The 18426-nt window shown below is 40.9% G+C and overlaps 2 protein-coding genes across 2 annotated transcripts; both read left to right on the top strand.

Annotated features, from left to right (window-relative positions):
* The first annotated feature begins 676 nt into the window (after nt 1-676).
* Nucleotides 677-4800, top strand: dmc1 (DNA meiotic recombinase 1). The gene is made up of 13 exons (XM_047609425.1): nt 677-1045; nt 1237-1281; nt 1369-1515; nt 1602-1684; nt 1895-1947; nt 2069-2110; nt 2228-2300; nt 2504-2595; nt 2743-2816; nt 3634-3748; nt 4013-4073; nt 4160-4276; nt 4605-4800. The coding sequence occupies exons 1-13, from the start codon at nt 980-982 to the stop codon at nt 4672-4674; spliced, it is 1038 nt and encodes a 345-aa protein (XP_047465381.1). The 5' UTR covers nt 677-979; the 3' UTR covers nt 4675-4800.
* A 993-nt stretch (nt 4801-5793) lies between these two features.
* Nucleotides 5794-17395, top strand: gspt1 (G1 to S phase transition 1). Its single transcript, XM_047608607.1, has 14 exons — nt 5794-6204; nt 6484-6528; nt 8384-8653; nt 8743-8776; nt 8864-8941; nt 9029-9209; nt 9348-9502; nt 9660-9800; nt 13354-13447; nt 15349-15429; nt 15562-15735; nt 16241-16330; nt 16425-16593; nt 16669-17395. Exons 1-14 carry the CDS (start codon nt 6009-6011, stop codon nt 16719-16721), a joined length of 1761 nt encoding a protein of 586 aa, XP_047464563.1. The 5' UTR covers nt 5794-6008; the 3' UTR covers nt 16722-17395.
* Nucleotides 17396-18426: the final 1031 nt, after the last annotated feature.

The raw sequence follows: 18426 nt of genomic DNA, 5'->3' as shown, positions 1-18426 counted from the left end.
CCATCAGTAAGTTTTTTTTTTTTTTTTTAAACCCTAAAAATGACACCCACAGCTACCATAACCATTAGAGCATTTCAGGGATGTGGTTGAAACAGAGACTCATTATGGTTGTATAGCTGACAAATGTGCATCAAATGCATGATGCCATCGTGTCAGTATGGTCTAAACTCTCCAGGGAACCTTGAATCTTCACTGCAAACTGCAGAAACCGGCAAGGTGGGCAATGATTGATATACATGCTTTGGTCCAACTTCATTCATCCGTTTTTAATAGCCAGTGTCCAACGTTGCATTCACTGCTGGTTTTATGGTCTTGGAGACTTTATGAGAACATGTTTCATAAGGCAGAGAGCAGAAACTAATTATGTTTTTTATATATATATAACTTCAGAGTTGTTATAAATCAGAATCAGCTTTAGAATTTGACTCCAGTCTCTTTGCTCATCGGTACAAAACATAAAAAATAGAAAACTGTAAAACATAAATTTCACTTTAAGAATAAAGAATTTTGAAAAAATAAATAACTTAATGATAGAGATGTTGTTATCATTAAGATCGAATTTTTAGCCGGCAACACTCAAAGCAACATTTATTTACTTGTATTTGGTCAAACATTTGTTAGTTTAACAAGTGAGAATAGAATTTCCGATTGTACTTGAATACGCCTCATGTCGGAATCTCCCGCCGCTACGAGCATCGTATGAACGTACAGTGGCTAACTTTTTAACTTTAAGTTCTTCTGACAGCGGATAACTATTATTAGTAACTACTCTTAGTTAGCTCGCCAAAAACAAAAAAACATATTAGGTACAGCCGTTAGTCCTTTTTGATATTTTAATCCGTGAATTGTGAACTCTTGTTACCAACATACGTTGAGCTAACAATTAACTTAGCTAATTTTAGCTGAAGTTGTTGCGGTTGACCTCGTCTTAACAGGAGATAAAATATATACATTTTATTTGTAACCGTGAAGCCATTCGATGGCGAAAATGAAAGCTGCAGAGGATCAAGTTGTTGAAGATGATAGCAGCTTCCAGGATGATGAGGTGAGAAATCTTTAGCCTCCACTACAGGAAAACCCTGAGATAAAAATTAGCCTAGCGTGCTAATGATAAGCAGGAGAACAAGTTGACTGGGTGGTTGGCACAAGATAACGTATATTTACATTATATTTCAAGGTATATTTGTATAGGTACAAACACTCTTATTAATGAATGTGTTGTATGTCTCTTAACAGGAGTCCTTCTTCCAAGACATTGACCTACTACAGAAACACGGCATTGTGAGTAAACGCCAAATCTGAAACATGCTCAGCACGAACAAAAATGTGTCTGTAATGACCAGCATCCATCGCTTGGTGTGACCACAGAACATGGCGGACATCAAGAAGCTGAAGTCAGTGGGTATCTGCACTGTGAAGGGGATCCAGATGACGACGCGTAAAGCTCTGTGCAACATCAAGGGCCTGTCCGAGGCCAAGGTGGAAAAAATCAAGGAAGCTGCTGGAAAAATGCTGGTGAGACGTTATCTAGTTATCTAGAGAGTCGATCGGCTGAAGGACTCGCATGGTTTATGTTTTAGATGGCTCTCTTTACACCGTAGACTGTCGGTTTCCAGACGGCCTTCGAGTACAGCGCGAGGAGGAAGCAGGTGTTCCACATCACGACCGGCAGCCAGGAGTTTGAGTTAAGATTAAGTCATAATAGTGTTGATTTTATGTGGACTGAAGGGGCACGCACACTTCAACTGTGAGACACATGATTATATATTATGTATGATTAACGATTATACATTTTCAGCACTTTGAGATTTACCAACAGCACACACTACCAGTCAAAGTCGAAATAAAACACAATGTCTGTGGTTGTGTGTCTGTTCGCCTGTGTTCTCTGCAGTAAACTTCTGGGTGGAGGTTTAGAGAGTATGGCCATCACAGAGGCCTTTGGAGGTGAGGGCACGGCTACTTCTGTAATATTCACTCTGCGATTTCCAATAGTGGTTAACACACGGCGTATTCATAACGTAACGGATGCCATTCAGTCTGCGTCATGCAATTTTTCATCCTATAGAGTTCCGCACAGGAAAAACCCAGCTGTCCCACACACTTTGCGGTGAGTGAGGAGCCTTTTTAGTTAAACCGTTCACTTTGAAGAGGTTAAAAAGGCAACACTGTAGAAAAAAATAAAATAAATTTCACGTAGTTGACTCGCTGCTGGTTCTTTGTCCAGTCGCCGCTCAGCTGCCAGGGGAGGACGGCTACTCCGGAGGAAAAGTCATCTTCATCGACACGGAGAACACCTTGTATCCTTCCAGTGTAAACAACCACGTAACTTTCAAAGCGCAGCCTCAATTTGACTGTGTGTAAAAACTTTACCGATGTAGTATGTGTGTTTTATATTCGTCATCACATTAAGAGGGCTGTATTTATGAACTGTGAGTATGTGTCACCAGGTTTCATAATGTGACTCCTAATCTATCTGTTATCCTTAACTGTCTGATTCTAGTCGTCCAGACAGACTGAGAGACATCGCTGATAGGTTTAATGTGGACCACAATGCTGTGCTGGACAATGTGCTTTACGCCCGAGCCTATACTAGTGCGAACAACACTTCATTTACCCTACAAGACTATAATATTGTACTATTGTACATTTGTGGTGTGCAAAGTCTAAAGCAGTACGCCCTGAAACGGTTTGTCGTGGTAAAGTTCTCCTGTGTCGCTTCTTTACTCTTCATCTCTGCAGGTGAACACCAGATGGAGCTGTTGGACTTTGTAGCCGCCAAATTTCATGAAGAGGGAGGAGTGTTCAAGCTGTTGGTAATTAACCTTGTCACAAATTTGGAATTTAATGGTAATGCTAATGATATTATACTGTTAAAATATTTCTTCCACAACACTCGCATCATGCACAGTCAACATTGTTTCATGAAAGAAGTTGCAAGGGACGCAGTTAAAGTGAGATAAGAAGATGAGTACATTTTGTAGTCCAGTGTGTGCGGGAGGGGAGTGAGTTTCAGCATTTTCGATGCAGCAAAGCAAAAGGTCCTGTTACCCATTGTTCTGAAGTTGAAGACATGTAGTGCCAGACAGACCTGCAATCTGAGATAGGCAGCGGAAAGATTATGAATGAATGATATTATTGAGATTCTATAGTCAATTCGGAGCCAGTGTGGTTGAATCATCAGGGGTGAAACATATTCCCTGGACTTTAAATGTGTAATAATCAGCACTGCAGACACCTGGATGAGTTGGAGATTGCGAATAACTGTATCTGTCATGTCTGATAAGATTTTACTGCAGAAATCAATTACTGTTGCAACCAGTGCCTTGACTATCATGAAGTGTTGCATCAAAACAGGATGTAGGCTGTAGGAGATGTCTCATGGGTCATAATCCACGAGACATTAATGTGGTAAGAGTCAGAAGGTACTATCCCAGAAAATAACAGTTTCTTAAGCTTCCGTTTTGTCTTTGGTTTGGTCATCAACTCTTAAAGCAGATCAAAGTGGAGTTTTATTATCTTTCTTTGCTGTTTTCTTCTGGAAAATTTGCACAAAAATAATTGGTGTGACGTCCAAAACGATGTTTCTGTTCTCTAACTTTTTCACTGTGTGTTTGTGCTTCTTTCTATTAGATCATTGACTCCATCATGGCTCTGTTCAGAGTAGACTTCTCTGGCCGAGGGGAACTGGCTGAACGGCAGCAGAAACTAGCCCAGATGCTCTCAAGGCTGCAGAAGATCTCTGAAGGTCTGATATGTATTTATTTTTATTTATTTATTTTCCTCATGAGCCATCCTGGACAAGGAATAGTAAAGCAAGTAACAAAATATCTCCTTAAAAATATTATTTCCGGAGATAAGAAAACACAATACAGGGAATGTTTGCAGAAGGTGCTGAACTAATGGCTCAGCATCTTTCTTACTGTGTTATCTTACACTCATACAGATTTAGAATTACACCAATTTCAGGATTTTATTTATATATATTTATTTGCTTCCGTATTTTCTGTAGAGTACAACGTAGCCGTGTTCATTACCAACCAGATGACAGCCGACCCTGGAGCGGGAATGACGTAAGACATCACACATTTCCTAAGAAGTCTTTTAATTCCATGAAAACACTGCAACACTTTTTTTTTTTTTTTTCTACCCATTTCAGATTTCAGGCTGATCCTAAGAAGCCAATTGGAGGACACATCCTGGCACACGCCTCCACCACACGGATCAGCCTGAGGAAGGGCCGTGGAGAGATGAGAATTGCTAAGATATTTGACAGGTATTTAGCAGTTTAAGGAATAAATCGTAGTGCTTACAGGTCCTTGAAGATTCATGACAACATTTTCTCTATGTTTTTCCTAACATGCAATATTCAGATTAGATGAATATCATCAAACTGAAAGTGATTTCCCATACTCAAATAAATAGCAGAGCAACTCCCTACATATAGTAGTGATACATAAAACAAATCTTAAAACTCACTAGTGCAGGACAGGAAAACATATGCCATTAAAAATGTTAATTATTTATTATTATTACTTATTAGTGATTACTTAATTACTCTCTTAATTTGTTATACTCATCTGTCTCTTTGTGATTTCCTCCAGTCCTGATATGCCTGAGAACGAGGCCACCTTTGCCATCACTGCTGGAGGAGTTAGTGATGCTAAAGAGTGAAGTACAAAGGAAAGAGATAAGACTTATTAACACCGTTCCCTGTTATGTAATGTATTCCTAATGTATTTATTGTTATTTATTGAGTTTCCTAACTTTATACAGCTTATTGTAGTTACATCATATGAACTTTTCTTGATTGTGATTATTGTGTTTTTGTAGTCAGTCGGAGAGATGTTGAAATAAATGATTACAGTTTCTAATGCCACCGGGGGCTATTGTTTTTTATACACAAGTACGTACAATAAAAACAGATAAATATAGAATAAAAAAGCAGAAGAGAGCAAGTAAAATGGATGGTGGAATCAATGGTCAGTAAAGTGATGAATAAGGGAGGGATGATGTAACCTACTGAGGCCCAAACTTTTGTTTGCTATGCATTTTTAATTTTGCCAAGGTATTTGGGATTAGTAGGACCAAAGACATATAAAAACTAAGTGTTATCTTTGAATAAGAAGCCCATCTTTTTTCATTTAAAAAAACAACAAAAAAAAAAAACAGGGAATATTTCATGGATTGATAAAGTCACCAATGTGACAAACAAAATAGAAATAGAAAACAAAAGTCCCAATGTCCTAAAATGAACACTTTAGCTAACTAATGAGCTAATTAGCTGTAGCTCGTTACTATTGACAGAATTTAGTTAAATTTGAGTGTTAATAAGCATAAATAAATGTGGACGCAGGGTCTGAGGAGGTTAAAGTAACGACAATTTCATTTTTGTCCTATTTGTTTTAGTTCGAAGACGAATAATTAAATTAGGAGAATGTTTACATTTAATAAGCTGTCCCTCAAAAACAACAATGAATAAATAAATAAATAAATTTCTTAATAAAAAATAAGTGCACTTGAGTCCAAAGTGCACTTATTTTTTATTAAGAAATTTATTTATTTATTTATTGTTGTTTTTGATTTATTATTTATTTATTGTTGTTTTTGCTGTTTAGTCCTGGGTCTCAGTGTTGTGTCCAGTGAACCATTTACCAGTGAAAGTTCATTGAAAAGGTGTCCTTTATGTAATTTTCACACGTCGCATTCATGCCGTGGACCAGATTTGTCGGTGTTGCGGGTTGCGGGTTTGACACCTGTGCACCACAGTGATCCGGTGCTGGCCTCTAGCGGCGGGCCCCGGACGCGCAGCTGCTCTCCACCACTTCTCGTCAGCTACGGGATCCATATGCCTGTCAAAGCGCGGCTTAACAAAGCGATGGGAACTTCAGCTGACGCGCTGCTAAGAGTCTGAAACACACCAGCAACTGGACGCGTTTGAACGGAGCCGTAGGAATCGTTGACGTTTCGCGGCGGCGGAAAGCCTGTCAACTCCGGAAAAAGCAGCGATGGACCCGAGAGACACAGCCCCGGATTCGTGGGAGCTGGAGGAGGATGCCGAGGCCCCGGCTGCCGCGGCGGACCTCCCCACCTCCTTCGCAGCCCTCAACGTCAACGCCAAGCCGTTTGTCCCCAATGTCAACGCCCCGGTGTTTGTCCCGAGCTTCCTTCAGAGCAGCCCCGTGGAAATGCCGGCTTCAGACGGTGGGTCAACCCTGCAGACACCTGGCTGGAAGTTAGCTTAACTGGCTAGCTCGCTTGCTAATCCAGCTAAGTTAGCCTTCCTCCCTTCAACTCACTGAGCACAGTTATAGCATTTTCTAATAACTAATCAACAAGTCCACGCAAGGGCGCGTCCTGCTTGTAATCTTGTAATAGCTGGTTTACAACTAAATAGCAGTCACATTCAAGTGTAACACGTGACCTCCCTTTTCTAATAAATGTTTATGAAACTTTGACATGCTCTGCCTTCTTTCCTCATAGGTACCCCTGATCCAATTGCCAGCATGGAGGTGGCAGAAACAGTCGGTATGCTTCCACATTTTTTTTGCCTCATACCTCACATGTTCAAGTTAAAGTTGTCAGGCGGGCGGACGGCAGGGGGAAGGTGTGGTTAGAGGCTCAGGTGTGCACATTTACCTGCGCACAGAACCCCCTCACCTGACCGGCTGCAGTCAGATGTGATTTCCCCACTCGAGCTTTCTCTCACTGAACCATATTTGGGTTTAGCGGTTAACCCATGTGCACGGGCCTACGTAGAATATGATGCAACCTCACTTGTCCCTGCCCAAAATAGACATCCCTTTGGCGCCTGCTATGTGCCAAAGGGTGCTGCATGTCCAAAGCCCCCGCCGCCCACCCCCACCTCCACCTGCTGCGTGAAACTTGCTCGGTCGGACCAGGAAAAATAGTCCCTTTCTGCTGACGTTGATATGCCTATATTCACATTTAGGGCCTCACCCATTACACCTACTGCTTAACTTAAAGAGCTGAAGGTGGAGCTGGAGCTGATCAGTTGTGGTTTACACATGAGACAAATGAGGGAGCCCGGTCCGGGGTGACCTTTGCTTTTCACATTTCTCACAGACATATTCACTGAAATGTGAGATACTGTTCCAGCATTTGGGTTCTCTGGCCATGTGTGAAAAACAAAGTGCAATTACAGCCCGGAGCCTGACGAGACTCGACAAAGTCACGGCATGAATGGCTTTCTGCGTCGCCAATAGTAATTTCTCACAGGCTGATTATAAACGAAGAAGGGTGAGAAGATAATGGGCATTGTACATGACTGCTGGGCTGCATAATTTCATAGTTACAGAGGCGGGAGGCTTATTTGTGTGTTGCTATGGGGAGATGCTTCTTCTGCTCGACTCAGCAGATTTCCGTTCACCCTTGTTACTGATTTTTTATTTTTTTATTTTTTCCTCTTTTTTTGGTTCTTGTTTGCTTGGCAGGACATTGCATCGATTGTGTTTTTAACAAGTGCACATGACTGTGGGACCACACGGAGTGATGCTTTGCAGTGCTTTCTAAATTATCTGGAGACAGTGCACAGGTTCAGCCACACTTCTGTTAGTATTTATAAAAGGGAAAAACAAGACGCTCGTATTGGAAAAAACATGTAACAAAAACAAATGCTTACAGTTGAACACAAAATACAGTTTATATAAACAAGGGCGAATTAACACTGTTTTTCAACTTGTGTTCATTTTTATAGGAAATTACCATTATTATAGTTTGCTGCTAAAAGTTGCCTATAACTTCTTATAGTGCAATATTAATAGAAAACTACATAATTTAGTTTTGTAGGTTTATATGCTGCGCTGCTGTCTTATTACTTTGAGGCCAAAAAACTAGATTATCGTCGTTGTTGTGAGTGGTTGTGTTTCTACCGTGTTAATTCAGTAAAGAGTGCATCTCACTTGGCTCTATCTTGTTACCTTTACTTAATTTATGTTGTTAATTAGCTTGAAACCAAAGACGGTACAGCCACTAAAAACATTAGTAAAAACATTTACTCGGTGCGGTTTTATTTTGTCCAACTTATTTAATAGTAAATTCAATTAAGCGTTTCTCTTTTTAATTAGCTTGTTTTCAGAGCAGTTTTAACGCACACACACACATATAAAAGAAACCAAACGTCATCTCGTGTGAGTGGTTTGTGTTTGGATTAGATGAATGGAAATTATATTATTTGTTACTCGTTTGAGGGAGGGATCTCATTCCAAAAGAACTGGCATATTAATTTGAGCTCGAATGGTGTCCAAGATCCAGAATTAATATGAATTGGCTTTTTTTTATATATTCCAGCCATACTTAAAACAAAATTTTGGTCAAAGTTGTGTCACGACACCAAATCTTTTTTTTTTTTTTTTTTCCCCAGCTCCGGTGGAGAACGGAGGCACAGAGGCAGACATGACCACGGAGGAAGAGACGTGGGAGCAGAAGGAGGAGCCGGGGGGAGGAGAAGGAGGCGGAGGACAGGATGACCTGGGGATGGGAGGAGCCGGCGAGGACGGGGGCGCTGCGAGAAAAGAGGACGAGGAGATGATGGAGGAGGAGGAGGAGGAGATTCCCACGCCCAAGGTGGCTCCGGCGCCGCCGGACGCCCCCAAGAAAGAGCACGTGAACGTGGTCTTCATCGGTCACGTGGGTGCGTCTCGTTTAATGTGTCGGCTCGTCTTCGATTGTCACAGGAAGATTACTGAAGTTTTTTATGTTTCTTCTCTTTTCATGTGTCAGACGCCGGCAAGTCAACGATCGGAGGGCAGATCATGTGAGAAAAGCATTTACCCTGAAGCGTAATTACACTTAAACACTGAGCTGCATTGAGACGTAGCGTGTGTTTTGTTCCTCTTGTCAGGTACTTAACTGGAATGGTGGAAAAGCGAACCCTGGAAAAATATGAAAGAGAGGCGAAAGAAAAGAACAGGGAGACATGGTAAAGGACAAACAGCTAATCACCATGAGACGTTTTCATTTTTTGTAAAATATAAATGAATGTAACGTGTGAACGTGGCGGCTGCAGGTACCTGTCGTGGGCTCTGGACACGAACCAGGAGGAGAGAGACAAGGGGAAGACGGTGGAGGTGGGAAGAGCTTACTTCGAGACGGAGAAAAAACACTTCACCATCCTGGACGCCCCTGGACACAAGAGCTTCGTCCCCAACATGATCGGTGGGGCATCACAAGCGGACCTGGCAGTCCTGGTGAGCCGCTAATGTCCCCGTCCTCTTCTCCGCTGACAATTTAATTTTCTAAAAAGGTTCATTTACCGGAAGGTTTAATAAAATGCTTCTTCTAGACGCTTGTTACGTCTGACAACCAACCGCGCCGGTCTGTTTCAGGTCATTTCCGCAAGAAAGGGAGAATTCGAGACCGGATTTGAGAAGGGAGGACAGACGCGGGAACACGCCATGCTGGCTAAGACGGCAGGAGTTAAACATCTCATTGTCCTGATCAACAAGATGGATGACCCCACTGTAAACTGGAGCCTAGAGAGGCGAGTAGGGCCTGGATCACAAGAGACGCGACAAGAATGTTTATTTTTCGACTAAAGAAGCCGCTAGCGATGGTTTTGGTTCCATTTCTATGACGGATGTCCTGCTGGTGTACACGTACAGTTCCTGTGTAATGAATTGTTATTTGTGTTCTTGCAGGTATGAGGAGTGTAAGGAGAAGCTGGTGCCTTTTCTAAAGAAGGTGGGCTTCAACCCTAAGAAGGACATCCACTTTATGCCTTGCTCTGGACTCACAGGTGCCAACCTCAAGGACCCTGTACCTGAATGCCCCTGGTACACGTAAGTGAGCTCCCAGAAAGGACTCGTTAAGAGTCGCACACTGTATATATTTCACTATTATTCTCAATATGATAATATTCAGAATTTGAATCAGGTCATATACATAATAATAATAATCAAAGTGTTTGTATTGATTTTCGTATCACAAACATCAAACATCCCAAACAAGACAAAATAGTAGGATTCAAAATATACAGCACAACAAACACAGGTCTAAACTACAGACAAAACAGTAACAAGACAGATCCTACTACTACTAGACAACAGACATAGCCACCACCCGTGTGGTCCAGACACTCTCGGGTTAAAAATAAATAGGTATATAAAAATGACAACAATAATAATAATAGTGATATTCATTATAACACAAAAACAAAAACAAAAAATAAAGGGAGGAGGGGGGGGGGGGTTCAGAAGCTGCCACTTATGTTTGAGCGGATGAAAACTCATGTTCAAAGTAAGAAATAAAAGGCTGCCAGACCTTAGAGTATCTCTTAGTATTGCCCAGTAAAGTAAATCTAAGATGTTCTAATTTAAGGTGTGCCATCACCTCCTCTACCCATCGTTTGTGAGTTGGCGGTGCTGCCTTTATCCAGTTAAATAAGATCAATCTCCTGGTCAACAGTGACGAGAATGCTATTGCTTTCCTTTGAGCCATCGTTAGTTGTGTTTCCCCTGGTGCCACACCAAAAATGGCTGCAAGAGGACCAGGCTCTATATTCTTGTTATATATGGATGAGAAGGTTTTGAAAATTTTGGTCCAAAACTCTTTGAGCCTGGGACAAGACCAGAACATGTGGGATACGTTGGCTGGCACCTGTTTACATCTAGGGCAAGTCGGATCAGCACCCTGGTAAATTCTTGACAGTTTGTCCTCGTGAAATGAAGCTGTGTAACACCTTAAACTGTATCAGTCCATGTCTAATACATACAGAGGAAGAGTGTATTAATTCTACTGCCCAGCCCCAGTCAACATCCGATATGTCCAGCTCTAACTCTTCCTCCCATTTCCTTTTTATGTAATCGAATCAGGTCATATACATAGTGTAAGACCTTTTCCTGATTGGTGCGATTTCCAGACATTACATAAGATAAGATAAGACTTTACTGATCCCCATTGGGGAAATTCAGATGTTACGATTGTCCACGTTATTTTTGTTATTATTATTATTAGTTAATTGAATTGGGACAATGCACATTAATTAACATTGATGCATTAGTCATCACAGAACCAGACACAGACAATGTCAATACAGACCAGAAAGGACACGGACAGACTTTATCGAAACAGACAATATAATGACAAAACATTTGCCCCACAATTATATATATATATATAAAAACATTAATGCACCAAAATCCAAAGACTATGCATCAGATTAAAGGACCCATCTAGGCTATGTGAGGACACGTCTGATTTATTTTTAACCCGTGTTTGAGATTTTAGTAGTAGTTGTCGCAGTTTCAGATGTGTGGTTTTAACTAGTTCCAGGAACGTGTTCCTCTTACAGATAAGACCGTTTGAGAGAATTCAGTTCTACGCTTCGGTACATTAAAGTCACGTCTAGTTAAAGCTCTCGTTCTTCGTCCTTCAAAGTTTTTTCTCCGCATGAATTAATTCAGCGGTGGGGAGGCAAGAGCATTTAAAAGTTTGAAAATGATGCAGGCGTCCATAAAGATTTGATACCTGTCTAGATTGAGAATATTATACTTTTTTAGGGCGTCAGAATAATGAAAGTAAAGAGGTTTCCTGTCTAAAATGTCAATTTTATGTTGCATTATAACAATATCATTTAGCTGTAAGGACCATTATTTAGCCGCGTATACATTGCCTTCTGAATACACCTCTCAGTTGTTTTTTCTGTGTTGCGTTCAGTATAGGCAACAGTTTGCGACATTAACATTACTAAGCCAAGCTGTATTTAAATGGGAAAATCATGGAAATATTTATTTTCATTATCCATGTAAGCAGCTTGGTGGGAATGCTGTCTTTTTGGAATAAGTGAATGATGCTGTGTTTTTGATGACATAAAATCTTCACATCTCAGGAATTCTTTTTTATTTTAGTTCCCTCCCTGTGCAGTCTGCTTTGCAAATTTTCTGTGTTTTTTTTTTTTTTTTCTCCAGTCAAAGGAATAAATGTGTATATTACAGTCGGGCTACTTGGGTCGCCTGCTGACTGCTCCTGCACTTTTAATGCTACATCAATTATTTCTTTTCCTGAAAGTTAACAGCTTTCCAACCACTGCCTTTTGAACATATTCACACTCAACCAATGGTTTTGATTTACTTAAACTACATCTACAGAATACAAGTAATACTATATCTATTGTTTCTTTTAGTGTCTTGGCTAAAAGAAAGACTAGAGCGAAAAGCAAAGAGATAAGCAGTTGACATTAGGCGTGAGTAGAGTTGTGTGTTTAATGATAAAGAGGGCAGAATGACGAAGAGAAAAATGGATAAAATCTTAAGTTTGGGACTCGTCTATGTAAATGTCCGTTACACTGAAGTTCTTGTCAGACGAGTTCAGACAATGTTGATTAAGCTAATCAGCACAAGGTGTCTGGTGTCTGTGGTGACTTTCTCACTCTGGTCAGGTTGGTTGATGCCAACCAGCCGAGGCTGCCAGAGGAGGCCATCAACTGTTATAATAGAGATGTATTGTCCTGTAAAAACTAGGAGCACGACAGATCCTAAAAACAAACAACAAATGTACCGTGGGTTTGATAAAACAGAAACTAGGGACTGGGAAAAATAACAGTGTTAAACAGAAAGCAGCCGACTGTGAGGACAAAAACAGTTTACCACCCGTGTTGGTTTTCCTCATTGGAAAACACTGAAAGAGGAGAAGGAAACCATAAACTGGAAGAGTCAAAGAACAGTTACTCTCACTGCCAGCAGGGGGAGATAAATGATCTCTATGACACCTTTAATATATATGTGTGTATGTATGTGTTGAGGAGTGGTATAAAAAATACATATGTATATACATAAAGATAAAAAAAATTAAAATAAAAAATAAAGATCACCATTACCAAATCAATAACAATAATAGTTGTAATTAGTTGTCTGTGTGATAGTATTATACCCTTACATAGAAGGTAATTTGTCAATGAGAGAATCTAAATGGATCGTCCATCAGCTCTTCAGTCTCTTTCTGTCCGACTTTAATAAATGCTTCATGCAAGATGATTACAATTTACCTGTCAGCATTTAGAATACATATGTCTAAGGGGAGTGAGGTGACGCTTTTGATTTTATGTATTAAATTACAAGTTCCTAAAGCTTAATAATGAAAACTATTTGTGCCGTGTTAGTAACACGCAGAGAAAACAGACTGAGCAGATTTGTTCTCTGTGTCGTCTGTGCTCGTTTCTGTGGAAATGTTGGCGGTAACATTGTGTCCTCCTTCACATTTTACATTTTTTACATCTGCCAGAATGCACTTAAAATACGAGTCACAAATCACTTACATTTCTCCGTGTCTACAGCTGCCTGTAATGACAGACGTTACTGTTTGTTTTGTTTTGTTTTGTTTTGTGTGTTTTATCAGGGGTATGCCATTTATTTCCCACCTGGACAGTTTGCCAAACTTCACCAGATCCAACGACGGACCGGTCAGACTACCCATCGTAGACAAATACAAGGTGAGCATACGGACACTTTGAATTTCTATTTCGAGAGGAGGGAAAAAAAAGCAGGAATCTGTTTTCTCCGCTGCGCCTCTCTCAGCCGATGAGTGGGTGTAAATTTTCTTTTGGTTTTTGCTCACTTGGCCACAGTCTTTCTTTGCTCTCGCTTCTGTCATTTTCTTTCCTCTCGGGTGATTTTCACAGCGCACAGAAACGCGCACATACACACTGCAGCCTCTGCACAGTCACGGCTCTTTAAGATCATTCAGCTTCTTGGCACTCAGCTCGGTTTATATGTTGGAAGCGGTTCAACATACATACTTACGTACTGTAAGTGTTCAGTTTTTCCTACATTAATCATCAGGTCTTTCCTTTCTTAACGTGTCCCCCTCTCTTTATCCTGTTTAACGCTGCCCTCTCGTCAACAGCCTTGTGTAGAAGTTACATGACTAAGTAGCCTGGTTGTTCTCCTGATGTAACAGGATTATGGTTCAGTTAACTGTGCTGCATACTAATGATACAGTATCTTTCAGCAGGACACAGAGCTGTGGATAAAACAGTAACATGATTATTTTTCTGGCCACTGGAAATTAACTTAAAGAAGATTATTATTTAATGTTTACACTGTCAGCACAAGTGAATCATGTATTTTGCACAGAGCGGTTCGTTCCTCTCATGATGCACTATAGAGATAAAGACATAGTTGGTCATTTTTGGCCCCGATTCTGGTTCTTGGTGAGAGTTTAAAAAAAAAAAAAGCTTTTTAGCCTTAAAAATAATAACGTTCCAAACATGTCAAACTTTAAAGAGCGCACATGGCTCGTAGTTTTTTCTCTTCCAGGTATCCAAGGCCTGTGTTTGAACTACATCAGGGCCTGATACTGACAGTGAGGGGAGTGTTTTTGAGCTGGGACGTAGTCACCGCTTGAATGTTTCGTACTGCCAAGTGCAAACATACTTCAGCCCAAGGTCGATCTGATCTTTGAATATTCATCATCGTTTGATCCGAGCCCAGATCTGATCTTAAGTAAACAAAATTGACAAAGTGTCCTCTCCTAAAGACGTACCTCACTTATTCTCCTAGATTAGGTGTGCACTGTGCAACCCTATTAATAAGTAGGACTACTACTTAACGTAACTTACAAATGTCTGTCTGACTTTGTTTTCCAGACTAAAGGTTTATAGCCGACCTAAAACTACATGAGGCTGGACTTGGCTGAAGCCAGATATGTGATATCCCTGGTTTCCCTAGTTTGAATAATACCTGTAACGGTCACAGCCACTGTTTATCTCCCTGCTCTGGGATGAATTAAAGGATTGTCTCATCTTAAACTCTAGCTAGCAACCGAGAATGTTCTTGTCTGCTGAGTTCATCAGAAAACCTGTGAGAACTTGCTGCGAGCCAGACAGCAACATTCATAAACAATAGTACTGTGTACGTTTGAAGTATCTTCAACAACCAGACCAGCTCCTCTTGGAGCTTGTGTGTTGCAGTTTTCATTAAAATCTGTTTGTCAGAGAGGATGAGGGTTGTCCTCAGTGTTGTGAAAAGGATATCGAGATATATATTTTTTATTCGTCCGCTGCCAGCTGATGCCTGTCTAGCTGAGGTTTGTTGGCCAGAGTAATTATCATTCCAACAGCTGTTAACTTGTTAATGTTGCAACAAACTGGAAACAGAGACGTTGTCTGTGTCCTGGTTACCCACTTAAAACACAGGGGAGGCTACGTATTCATTGACTGGACGTTTTTAGTAGGCGTTCTTTCCTTCATTCCTGCCCTAACCAGTGGGATTGTAAATATGTCTGTCCATGTTTCAGCTGGAGTGACTTCATTTATATTTAAATTTATATGTGTTTATATTTAAAAGTTACTGAACATTTGATTTTCTGATCCCTTTCCACATGTGTTTCCAGGATATGGGTACAGTTATCCTGGGGAAGCTGGAGTCTGGATGCATCAGTAAGGCCCAGCAGCTGGTCATGATGCCAAACAGGGTGAGTTCTCCTCCGTTTCACTTTGATCCTGCGAGCGCAGCTATTCAGTTTCTGTCGCAGCTCGTCACGTTTGAGCGCAGGAGTGTCTTCGTTTAGGTCATTCACAAATGTGTGTGTGTGTGTGTGTTGCAGCACACGGTGGAGGTGTTGAGCCTGCTGAGCGACGACGTGGAGACGGACGACGCGTGTCCCGGCGAGAACCTCAAGCTCAGGCTGAAGGGAATAGAGGAGGAAGAAATCCTCCCCGGTTTTATCCTTTGCAGCCCCGACAACCTATGCCACTCCGGTCGCACCTTTGACGCGCAGGTAAAAAACCAAGATGATCAAAGTGACTGTTTGCAGAGATCCGTCGTTAAAGCTAACAAATGCTCAACACATGCTTCTGCAGTTTATCTCTGTGCACTAATCTTATAGCAACAGCTACAAATGATCCAGTAGACAGACCGTGACATGAAGCACATGTGAATGTTGGTTCTTGTTTTGGACTAAATATGGAGAGTAATCATTTACATTTTATCTACAACTTTTAAGTACTAACTATATGTATGAATTAACACTAGTGCGTCTTTAACCTGGGCTTCCACCTTGGCAAATGTACATTTTTAACTCTGGCCTGAAAATAATTCCATTAAATAAAATCATTCAGGGCTGATCACACCACACTAAACTGTACGCTTGCATACACTGTGTTGTATTAAGAGATCACAAGCCAAGCGATGTCAGACACCCACTGCTTTATGATGTGTCAGATCAGCTGACTTTTAAAACCCTCTGACCCTGACACGCCGCTCGTTTGATCCGTTCGTTTCAGATCGTCATCATTGAGCACAAGTCAATCATTTGTCCTGGTTATAATGCAGTCCTCCACATCCACACCTGCATCGAAGAAGTGCAAATCACAGTGAGTTCAGCGCTCCGCCCGTTTAGCTGATGTGAACGCATTTTAAAACATTTACAACCGGGGTGCGGTTAAACTGTTTGTGTCGTGACCGCAGGCCTTAATCTGTCTGGTGGACAAGAAGTCGGGGGAGAAGAGCAAAACGCGACCACGCTTCGTCAAACAGGACCAGGTTTGCATCGCGAGGCTCCGGGCAGCCGGAGTCATCTGCTTAGAGACGTTCAAAGACTTCCCTCAGATGGGTCGATTCACGCTGAGAGACGAAGGTAAGGCTTTAGGGCTTTTCGCGCACGTCCGGCTTATTTCGACGGCGACGCCAACACTTGTTTTCGTGTCTCCAGGCAAAACTATCGCCATCGGCAAAGTGCTGAAGCTGGTGCCAGAAAAGGACTAAATGCAACAAGGGCAGCATGCATGGAGTTCTTCCACTCGTTACCAGAGGAGAAACGCTGCTAGAGCCGACCCAAACAGCTACTCTCTCTTTACACACAACTATGCTGAAGAGAAGGAACGACGACGACGACGACAAGGAGGGTAAAGGAGACTAAAATCACATCCAATGAAGAAAACAAGACTGAATCAGTTTTTATGATGAACAATATACAATGAGAGACCAAGTCCAGTGTGTCAGCTTTCTCATATTGAGAGCTCAGCTATGCCACTAAATGTAGCCACATGTCCCCCCCCTTCTGTACTCCCCGGGCTAACCGCGCCACCGGCTGGCCACGCCATTTATTTTTAGAATGGAGATGGATGCAGTGTAACTGAGTTTGGGGAAGAAAAAAGAAACTAAAACTACAGAATGATTTCATATCCTGCAAAAGAGCAGAGTTAGCCTGTAATTATAATTTGCATCTCCCTTTGAAGAGTGGGATTAGGAATCCGGCGGACATTTGATTTGGTTTTAAGGTTTGCTGTATGGAAATGTTTTGGTTTGGTCTCTCTCCACGTGAGATGGCTTTATGGGATTGAGCTCACATACTACTCTGATGAACCAAGGATAAACACACAGACAGACACAGACAGCTGTTACATAATCTAAAGTGAAAATAAATGATCAAGCTGTAACGGAGAGGTGTTGTTGTTTTATTTGTAATAATAGGTTTCTAAATAAGGGATCGTGTACAGTGAGCCGGTGATTATTGTGGAGGGGGTTATTTAGAACATGACCTACAACGAAACTATTCAATAATGTGACACAAAATAATGATTGAAAGAGATTTTATTTGTGTAAAATTAGCCTTTTGGTTGCTAGGGTGAGTAGTGTTCTTATGGAGAAATAAGCACAGTTAAATATTTGAGATTGACCAATCAGAATCGAGTATTCAAGAGAGCCGTGTTCTAATGTATAAATATCTCTAATATCAGTAAAATTCCATTTGAATGGTTTAAATTAAGTTATAAGTCGACTTTCTGCTGTAACAAAGTGCAGCCTGATCATTATATTTTATGGGATATTTTGGAGTTAGCATTAACAACTGTATTCAACTTCTCAAATTCTTCGAATGAAAAGACTGTGCACCTTGAACCTTTTGTAGTAGAATAGAATATCACAGTATGAAAACACACAACGAATTAATGATCGACCAGAATGAGAAGTAAGTGTTAATGCCAGAGAGGGAACTATTCCCTTTTACACCCAATTAGTTACATTTTAATTCAAATCAAATTTCTTCACTTCAGTAACTTCAGCAAACACAAAATATAAAATGCTACTAAGAAGTAGTTTCGAAAAGACTGAATGTGTAGCTTTAGCTGAGGACCCACTCACTGAATACATAACAATGTTCTATTAAAACTACTCAACCACTTATTCAAGCATTAATCAGAAGAATGATATTACAATAACAAACAGACTGGAAAAACTGGAACTGCAACTTGTGTAGCATTAGCTGAGAATCCTCACTGAATCTATGATGACCAACGCTGCACTATGGAAAAGATTTGGTTTCTTCAGTAGTGTTTTTTTTTTTATCCACAAACCCAAAATTCACAATCCAAGATTTGCCTTCACATGCCAACACCTCGCTGCACAAAACACACTGAGGTTTTTGTCATTTTTTCCCATTTATCATTAACAATAATCCTTGAAAGCAGTC

The sequence above is a fragment of the Mugil cephalus genome, chromosome 16 (assembly GCF_022458985.1).
Source record: "Mugil cephalus isolate CIBA_MC_2020 chromosome 16, CIBA_Mcephalus_1.1, whole genome shotgun sequence".
In the NCBI taxonomy this organism is placed as follows: domain Eukaryota; kingdom Metazoa; phylum Chordata; class Actinopteri; order Mugiliformes; family Mugilidae; genus Mugil; species Mugil cephalus.
The sequence above is the reverse complement of the archived record's forward strand: the minus strand, read 5'-3'. Positions and strand labels throughout refer to the sequence as shown.